General features: G+C 34.9%; 1 protein-coding gene and 1 pseudogene across 1 annotated transcript; both read left to right on the plus strand.

The window, feature by feature from the left end:
- The first annotated feature begins 1,774 nt into the window (after positions 1-1,774).
- LOC149538653 (acetyl transferase 1-like) lies at positions 1,775-4,317 on the plus strand. Its single transcript, XM_089799965.1, has 2 exons — positions 1,775-2,212; positions 3,145-4,317. Exons 1-2 carry the CDS (start codon positions 1,790-1,792, stop codon positions 4,045-4,047), a joined length of 1,326 nt encoding a protein of 441 aa, XP_089656091.1. The 5' UTR covers positions 1,775-1,789; the 3' UTR covers positions 4,048-4,317.
- A 767-nt stretch (positions 4,318-5,084) lies between these two features.
- On the plus strand, positions 5,085-9,666 carry LOC149538654 (uncharacterized; annotated as a pseudogene).
- The last annotated feature ends 485 nt before the right edge of the window (positions 9,667-10,151 follow it).

Below are 10,151 nucleotides of genomic sequence, written 5' to 3' on the forward strand. Positions count from 1 at the left end.
GGATCATTATAGATTATATCTAACCTCAAGATTAGAATATATGTCTTGCTCTATACTAGGTTAAGTTGGTGATTACATAAATGTCTAACCTCGCGGACTTGATCAAGCATTCTACTCAACTCTACTCCCTATTTTTCTTGATTATCCTTTGATTCATTAACTTTTTCAAGTATTCAAGGATTGATGGTATTTAATAATAATAATACATATATGCATTATTATGAAAAGGGATACATTTTCCTGGTTCAATTCATAGAAAGCATAAATAAACCATGCAAGGCAATATTCTTTAGTCATTCCTACAACCTAGCACGATCATGCAAATCTAGATTCCTTTTACAATAGAAATTAAAATTGTAAATCAAATGATACGCCTTGTACTACTGTGAGATAGGATGTGAAATTATTGACTTCATTGGATGTCATATACACACCCTTTAGTCATTCCTATATTCTACAATGATTATGCAAATCTAGAATCCTTTTGTAGTAGCAAGGTTTTGTAAATCAAATGATATGCCTTAGACTACCTAAAGGATAGAGCATGAGATAGAAAATTAAATTAATGGCTTTGTAGAATGTCATGTGTGCATGTGCATGCATGCACATGTGCGTATGTGCGCATGCGTGTGTATGTGTGGGGACATTCAAAGAATTGTATTCACATACTTTTTAGTCATTTCAATATTCTAGAATGATCATGAAGATCTAGATTTCTTTTATAGTAGCAAGTAAAGTTTTTTAAATCAAATGATATTGCTTGAGACCACCTAGAGGGGAGAGAGAGAGAGAATAAGGTAGGATGTGAAATTATTGACTTCATTGAATGCCATATGTATTGATATGCGTACAAATTTTAATTTTAATTTTCTCTTGTCATCCCTGTAGTCTAGGATGATGACTCAAATTTAACTTCCTTCTATTAAATAGGAAGTAATAATTTGTAAATGAAATGCTATGTCTTAGACTACCTAGAGGAGAGAGTTGAGATAATATGATATAAGATGTACAAATTATTGACTTCATTAACATATGTACTTAGGTGCTTCTTAATCATTCATTCCTATATTTATAGAGATCTAGATTCACTTCACAATAATGATGTAAATCTAGATTTCCTTTATCCTATGAGAAAATATGTAATAGAATGTGAAATTATTGACTTCATGGACGAACATGTAAATACATTTGTATTTAGGTGACCCCTTACAAGAAATAAATTAATAATAGTTTACCAAAGCCTCAACAAACTTACTTAGGAGAAACGAAGGCCTAAATCAAGGTGGACGATACCTATCAGCATGGAATACGAACATGAATAAAAATGTGTGGTAGAATAAAGAGTTGCATAGATCGAAGAACTAGCTTTCCACAAAAGATTTAAAAAAAAATATTAAATCAGAAACGGGAAGAGTCTGCAAATTTCACCATTACAATGCCAAAGAAAACCCAGTGAACATAAATGCGTAGAGCGAAATTCAGCGAATCGATTTATGGATGAAATTTCAACTTTAATTATTGGAAAGCGCAGAGTTGGTGGACGATTTTGCCACCCTCACGGATAATTGATTATGAGAAACAGAATCTACGGTTCAGATTTTCGGAGGCTGCGGTGTTTAAACATTTCATGAATACTTAAACCCTGGATTTGGTTGAGAACATTTATACTTCAGCTCAACCTTCTTAAATGCCATTCATGTTCCTACCAACTTAGCATTTAAACCTCACTAGTGCTACTGCAATTTAAGTAGTGATTCGCCTGACTGTTTTTCCTGTGAGTCGATCGAAGATGGGGGAAGAGAAAGTGAAGATTCAATTTAAGTTGACGGTTGTGCCGAGCAAGACAGTGGCGCCGGGAAAATGTTACCCGCTCTCGAACCTGGATCATATGATGCGCCTGCACAATGTCCGACTGGTCTACTACTACAAAAATTTCAGTAACAAAGCAACCTCGGATCTTATCCGGTCCTTGAAAATGTCTCTCTCGGCAGTTCTCTCCAGCTACCCTGCTGTGTGCGGTAGGTTGCAGACCAGAGACGACGGCAACTGGGAGATCAAGTGCAACGATGCCGGAGTTAGGGCTTTGGAGGCCACTGTCGATTCGACGCTTGAAAATTGGCTTCAAATTGCCGATAGATCTGCCGAATTAAAGCTCTGTCATTGGGAGGACATCGGCTCTGATCTCTACATTTCCTCGCTCGTCTATGTTCAGGTCGGTTGAATTTGTCTTTTACAGTCTGTTTCGTGAAAGAATCTTCAAATATTTTCCCGAAACCCTAGCCTTCATGAGGAGGAGGAAGGTAAGAACCTAATTGAAAAGCTTATTCATTAAATTTCTTAAACCATAACCGGAAAAAGCTAAAGATCTAAATTTGAATTTTGTTTGGACTAAGGTAGAATATCTAATTTTTAAAGATCTCAATTTCATAGTTTCTAGTTTTGGATACTATTATGACTGTGATTTAAGCGTCATTAGGAGAAAGCTTTAGAATTAATTTAAAAGTTCTAATGTTCCATTTCATTTCGAATAAGTTAGAATATCAATTTCGTAGTTTCTAGTTTTAGTTCTGATTTTGATTGTGAATGTATTTTTCAAAACAACATTTTAGACTTCATTAAAAGAGACTGATCATATTAAGAGCCAGAGAGATCAAGACGAGATTATAAATATTGATAATGGAAATATATAGACAATTAATCCATTGAACTCAAATGAATTGTAAAAATTGAAAAATAAATAAATCTGGAAATTCATTTTAGTCCTGGTAAATTTAATTTGAAAGAAGTTAAAAAGCTAAATTCTTTGGAACTATTTTACGAGATTCAGAAGAATATTTATGAATTGAATTTGAATTAAGTTAAAAGATCTTATTTTCAGAGACCTATTTCTCAGAAATCCTATTCAAAAGAATCTTTATCAATTTAATTTGGAAATTGAAGAGCTAGTTTTGTTGGATCTATTTCACTGGAATCTGATTGAATGATTTTTTTATGAATTTACTTTGGAGGAAGTGAAAGACCTAATTCAAATGGAGTTCTCTATGTATTTAATTTGTAGGAAATTTAAAAACCTAAATATCTTGAACCTATTTCACAGAAATCCGATGAGCAAATTGAATCTTTATGAATTTGCTGTGGTTGCAGTTCAATTCATTTGAAGGAGGCGGATTAGCGATAGGCATAAGCTGCGGACACATGCTGGCAGATCCGAGTTGCCTAACCCTAATCATGAAAGCGTGGGGAGAAACTCACCGCAGGGCACAAGTACTGCATCCGCCGTTCTTCCATCCGCCGGGTCTCAAAGCCCGCGCCAACAAGAACAACGAAACCACGGCGACGCGCTACTACGAGGCAACATTCCAGCGGGAGATCAGCAGCTCCTTCGATTTCAAGACCGTGAGCTTCAAATTCAGCCATGAAATGGTGCAGCAGTGCATATCACAGGTGGAGAGCGGGAGTAACAAATACGAAGGCGTCACGGCATTTGAGGCCCTGTCTGCTCTGTTTTGGGCCGCCTGCACAAAAGCAAAGGATGAGCAAGAATCTAGGCTACAAATCTGCACCGAATTTCGGAAGATAATAATTCCCCCTCTGCCCCATGGCTTCTTCGGAAACGCCCTGCATTTCTCGGAGGTATGCATGAGCGCCGAAGATCTCGGGGACCTTTCTTGCCCAGCGAAGGCGATACACGATGACATTTTCCGACTGGAGAGGGAGGAATTGAGGTCGGTGATTGAATGGCTTGAGAATCACAAGAACAAGGAAGGGCAGCTTCCGCTTCCCTTTTACCTCTACGGCCCTCATCTGACGGCCATTAATGGTGAAGGCTTCTTTACATATGACACGGTTTTCGAGCAAGATGAGAAGCCCTTCCACGTTTCGTATTATGTGGAGCCTGTGCATGGCGAAGGTCTTATTTTCGTGCTGCCCTCCGCCGAAGGAAATCTGAGCAGAACCGTGATGCTCACTCTTCCCGAGCAACAGGCCAGCCATGTCTGTCAGGATCCTGCCATTTTACAACTCTCCCCTACCCTATGGATGAAATGAGGCTGAAGGAAATGAAGATCTTTGTGTTTTATGTGCTTCTATTTTGCGATTCAGGCTCTGATACAGAGTGAATAAATGACTCAACAAATCATTATTTAAAGCAAGCCAACCCAAAATGCAATTCGACCACAAACCTTATATCAACCAATGTTTCGGAAGCACTCTGACAAACCTCCCTTTTAATCTTTTTTGTTTTTTCATAAATAGCTAATGTTTAGGAGCGGTATTATCTGAATTTATTATAAGTTAAGTTGTTGGAGTTGATGCTAATGAATTTGTCAAAACAATTTAATAAATTCTTTAATGGATTTGTTTTTTTTGTTAGTCCCTGTCTTTTAAAAAAGGCAGAGACTATTGTTTTCATATGAATAATAAACGATTAATATGTGCTTCTAAAATTTTGAAAATAATCATATGTTGTATGTTTCATGGTGTTTAATATCTTTAATTTTTAAGTTAGTTCGAAATTGTGTATTTTCCTCTTAGTAGGTTGGAGTTTGCCAGTGGTTTAATTAATTTTCTAAATAAAAAATATACAAATGAGAAGCGACCAACATTTCCAAAAAAAATAAGACAGTTGTAAAGTTGTCGTTAATGTTGGAGAGGACAGTTGCTCATTGCACACTTGAATATTAAGTTTCTATGTTATTAGTATTCATTGTTGCATTGTAACCTGCAAACTTGCAGTTGGCTTTGTTGGATGTGATGAAATCCATAATCCAATTTTTCTTAGCGTTCATGTGATGTGGAGAGACAGTCCAACGCAGAATGCAAAGATAATTTACAGAGTTGTGCCGTCTAGTTCGAACCATAATTTTTCGAGTAAGTTCAATTTTTGAACTGATTAACTTCATGATTTTTCTGCGTATTGGTGTTTTCGATAGTTGTATTGATTTGTAATTATATTGTTACATTAATTTTGATAGTTAGTTTTAATTTTTTCCAGTGCCCACAATTGCATTCCACCTGAAAGTCTTTTAATTCCACTAATTTTGGTTTTGTTCAATGTGATATACTACCCAGAGAAATAAACCCTAATGTATGACCTATTCATGTTTCAGCGGTCATTCCAAAAAATTGTGCTTCATCCTAAATTTTCATTTTTTACACATAATTAGTTTAATTGGGATTTTCGTTATCTAAACTTAAAACTGTGTGCTTTCATCTTTTGTCTAGTCTGCTAAGAAAGTAGCATTAGAGCCAAAGGTTGAAATCTTTATCGAATATGAAGCATCAGTTTGGCAAGTGCTTCAAGTTTATCTTTACTATACAAGAGATTTTAACTTTACTAATGTTAGAGATATTGCCTTAATCTCCCATATTTTTTTACACAAGATGTATCTAGTGTAAGTCCATACAATAACTTAACCCAAGCCTTTAAGAAACATCTGCTTTCTGAGACAATTAGTGAATACCGAGCCCTTCTTTGAAAGTATTGGTACGAAGACTTGTGATCCATAGCTTGTTACCTCCACATCAATTGTTTATGAAGGAAAATTAAGTTTTCTTGCAACTGTGTCAACTTTGAGCAACATTGGATTTCCAACTCAGGAGCTTGGGAAACTTTACAAAGAGCACCCAAACCCATTTAGTTTTTCTTCAAAAGAACTGCAAAATTAATTGCAATTCTATGAGAATCTTGGAGTTAGTAAAGCTTCTATTGTGAGAATCATAATATTTTCTTTGTTAGTTATTAATCTTGATCTATGTAGAAACTTCATGGTAGTTACTATTGGTTTGAATGGTTTGCAACAAGAGAAGACCAGGATTTTCTGTTTGATGGAAATAAATTTGCATAACAAGGTTATTATTTGAGACAACTAAACGCTTTTAGTGGGCATTGGTTTCTCTTGGGATGAGTAACTCATTTCATACCAAGAGTGAACTCCTTAAGAATGGTTCAGGAGAATCTTCTATGTATAATAGAATTATCTTCAAGTTGAGAAATATAGAAGGTGAAAATATTTCTAGTCCTGAAATTTTGAATCTTGAACTAATCAAATCTATGAAGGTGGGTGTGGAAATTTGCAAAGGGTGGACTATGCCAGGAGGCAAGATAAGAAATTGATTGTTATAGGGTAAATTGATTAAGCTCTTCAATACACACAGTTGGAATGACTTTTGAAAAGCAAAAATTTTTTGCATGCATTAAAAAAAATCTCAATTATGTGAAGCCGATTGCTCCATCATGCCTTGATGATTCAGAATTTAGTTTATTTTATCAAATGTAGTAAATGTAGTTGATAAAGCCAGTTTAGAAAATCTAAAAAATATTGACTTTATACTATTGGATGGAGTAGATGTAGTTAGGAAAGCCATTCCAGATGATTTTCAAAGAATAATGATAGAATGAGGAGATTCAACTAATACAAAGAATGACCAAGTTGTTGACAGCTTTCAACAAAAGCATTCTACACCTGTTCATGAACTATAAATTTGGGGGTGCAAAAGAGTTTAATTCTTTTAATATTTTGTTTTCAAAAATCAAACAAGTCAATATAATTACTTGTGGATCATTACCTATTATTGGAGTTTCAATTTTTGGACTTTGCTCGATGCTCACCATACAAGCTTCTATTTTCAAACATCCCACATAATAAAGACCTAAACTCTGTATCAAATGAATTTACAAAAATTGAATATAAAAGACCATCGATTCTAATTTATTGTTGTATTAGTTTGCAAGTCTCATGCTATGATGGGATTGGTATTTTATAGATTACAACTAATCAAACATTTTACTTTCATAGCAATGCCTATCATTACATAATAGATTTGGGACACGACTTCTAATCACTTTTTTGTGGTTCATAATATCTCTTCTATTCAGTTTCAATTTGTCAACAATTTAAATTATAAGATCATTGCTAGAATAATTCTTATATTCTCAAGTTTAGTTTATAGCTACGCAATGTTTCAGTTTTAAAATGTCTTGGATTTACCCATCAATAAGTGATTTACCATTTTATAATACTATGGATTCCTGAAGTGTCTATATTTAAGGTTGATCAAGACATAAATAGTGATCATTAGAAATGTCCATCTACAACATATCTGATTGGGTATTGGGGCCTCAAGATTTAATTTGAATATTTTAGAAAGGGCTAATCGGATTTTATGTTTGGCTTTAACGTGCTCATCTGATTGGGTATTGCGTCCTTTCTTAGTATTATCTTATAAGTGTTTTTTCTTTGCTTGCTGAAGTCATGAATAACAGAGCTGTTTTTGACACTTGTAGATCTTTTTCTAATATTAGTGTTCACTATTGATTTTTCATGGGGAAACTCTCATCAAAATATTCTCATCAACTAATCTAGTATTTTTCATATGTTAATGAGGTATTTCAATGAGGAAATATGAAGAACTGTCATAGTAATCATGTTCTTCAGTTGAATGTCTTATGTGTTTGACCAATAAAATCAGATTTCAAACATGTTAAATGTATAATAATCTTGAGTTGAATCCTTCCACCATTCTAGTAGTATCATTGAATCTTATATGTCTACAATAATCTTGTGTTCAAACTGTCTAAGTTTAGTGCTCTTACAAGCTCAAGATCACCATTCATTTGGCTCCCTATCCTCAACCACATCAAAAATACACCTAAAAATTGTTGTAGAAAGTCACATTCGTTGGTTTATTTTATTTAACTTTTGTTGCATCTATTTCCAGTAGCTCTATTCTGTTGTCATGGCAATCAGCAGTTCTTAAAGAAAATATCTACTCTTAGTCTTCTTTTAATGAAGTCTGGATAGAAATTGTCCTTCTTTTTCAGTGTTCAATACAAATATTCGATTTGAACATGTAGTGCTCCATTGCAATGACTATTTAAAGGCTTAGTTGGTCGATTTTTCTTATACAGTTCTTGCACTTGATTTGTCGTAAATCGATGTCCTCTAGTAATGCTTCGATTCAAGTTTTATCTGTCATAAATGGTTATAACTTGCTATGTATTCCTTTTATATATATGTTCATGTTTATCTTCTGAAGTCACCCTCATTCTATGCAATCAATGTTTTCTTCATCATTTTTTATCTAATCATCATTAAATAACATTACTCATTAGTTTGATATTAAATCATAGTCCCACAATATTTGAGAGGATGGTCTATTTCGTATTATTGCTACTAGATCCAGCATCTGCCTGTGGCTATTTTAGAGCACTCATTTGGATAGATTATCATAATGTGAGCGTCTTTTACATTTCTAATTTTGGAAATTGTGCACTTTGCAAAACATTTAGTTTATACTGTAGTTGTTATAAATTTCTCTATCAAACTGAATTTTGAAATTTTCTAACTTTGGGTTCAGATTAGATATCGCTCATTTTCCGAGCAGTCTTCTCAATTTTCTACTCCAAAAATTATAGAAAAAATATAAGAAGCTTAGGAAAATGTCAGCTTGGACACAGTCCACACAACTGACATGGTTTTGTGGCAATGGTTTTTAGTGATCCAGAGAAAAATAAGAAAAACAAGGGCTTGAAGATTTCCGTCCATGCATTCCTCCAGTTTGCTACATTTTTATGGGTGTCTATGCGTCCATCTATGGCATACCTCTCCTATCACAACCCATGTGCCTGGTCTTTAGTTTTACATTTTGTATACTCTAAATACGTGGCTTTGGAGAAATGTGGAATGTCTATAGTTGATGCAAATTATTTCTTCTTTTCCTCTTAAATGCAAAATGTTGATTCTAGAAAATACATTGCTGGAATACAAGTGTATCAGAGGTGGGTTTTCTTTGTGGTGGACAACGATTAAGATTTTGATGGTTGCATCCATATGTATTTTTCTAATCTAGAGATCTGATCAAAGCTAAAACTATAAAACAATTTTTACTTGTTTCAATTCCCATTTTCAGAAATAATTTTTACTTTGTTTCAATTCCCATTTTCAGCACTATAAGAACTTCAACATTATTCTGTAAGCTCTTCTGGATAATACTTCAAATCTTTTCTCTTTCATCTTATTTGATTTCGTAAATTTAGATTTGTAGAGCCTAATTTTCCTTGATCATTGATTCTAGTATTTTTATATGAAAACCATACTAACATATATTTTTATATTCTTGGTCATTGATTCTAGTGTCCCCTTCCGTTGCAGGAAGTGTCATTTGACTGGTCACTTGGCTGCTCGTTGCTCTTCTGTGAAGAACAAGCTGAGGCGTCCTCCTTCTTGGTGGCATGGGGTCTCCTCCGAGCATTATACAGTGCACAAGTCTGATCTTGAGGATGGCTCTTCCCTTGAGTCTATTCCTGAGGATGGCTTTTCCCCTGTGGCTGGTTCTTCTCCGGTTGACGCTTCTTCGGGGACTTTGGATGCTATGGATGTCTGGCCTTCGGGTTTGGATCCTGTCCCTTCTCTTGTCCCTGACTTGGCTGCTTTTCCTGGTCCTGGTGGGGGCCTGTCTTCTTTGGTTCCTCCTAGGGAGATTGAACTTTTGGGTGCTTTTGCTTCCCCTGGCCTCCTCTCTACCTCTTCTAGGGATTGGCTTGGTGAGGCAGCGAGTGTGGAGGAGGGATGGATTGCAGTAAAAAAAAAGAAATCTAAGCCTTCTCTTCCTCCACTAGATATGTTTCTCAGGTCGAGCAAGGGAGTCTCTAAATGCAAATTGTGAGCTCCCTTGTCATTCTTGGGTTTAGGTGTTGGAGCCCATTGTTGTATTCTTTGGCTCCTTCTTGTTGGTGATAGGTTTTGTCACCATGGTTACCTCCCTTCCTAGAGGGTAACCGGTTCCATCTTTGGTTCTGTGCTTATTAAAAATCCTAAGCTTTGTACAGGGTTTCAGGCACCCTTCAAAACCTATTTTCCTTAATAAAAAATATGTATTTCTCTCATTTTCTCATTGGGGATTCTATGAAAATGGAAAATGTCGAATGTAATTTACAATAATGTAATGAACTAATAACAAAATAAGGAGTCATTCAATTCACTGTGCATGTCTGCTTAAAGACATTTAATTTATAATGTCTTGGTTGTAATTGCAATCTCATTTTCTAAATATGTATAATATTCATATCATTCTTCGCAAGCAATGCTACAATCTGCTCCATTATAGGTTGCCTATACATGAGATATATTTTCTATTTAACTTTAAAAAGA

This window comes from Cupressus sempervirens, chromosome 9 (assembly GCF_028749045.1).
Source record: "Cupressus sempervirens isolate cs-2001-9-10 chromosome 9, ASM2874904v1, whole genome shotgun sequence".
In the NCBI taxonomy this organism is placed as follows: domain Eukaryota; kingdom Viridiplantae; phylum Streptophyta; class Pinopsida; order Cupressales; family Cupressaceae; genus Cupressus; species Cupressus sempervirens.

Bases quoted from the DNA above. Each gene is read 5' to 3' on its own strand.
- LOC149538653 (XM_089799965.1), top strand. From the start codon at position 1,790: ATGGGGGAAGAGAAAGTGAAGATTCAATTTAAGTTGACGGTTGTGCCG. The intron at 2,213-3,144 runs GTCGGTTGAATT...CTGTGGTTGCAG, and splicing joins CCTCGCTCGTCTATGTTCAG to TTCAATTCATTTGAAGGAGG.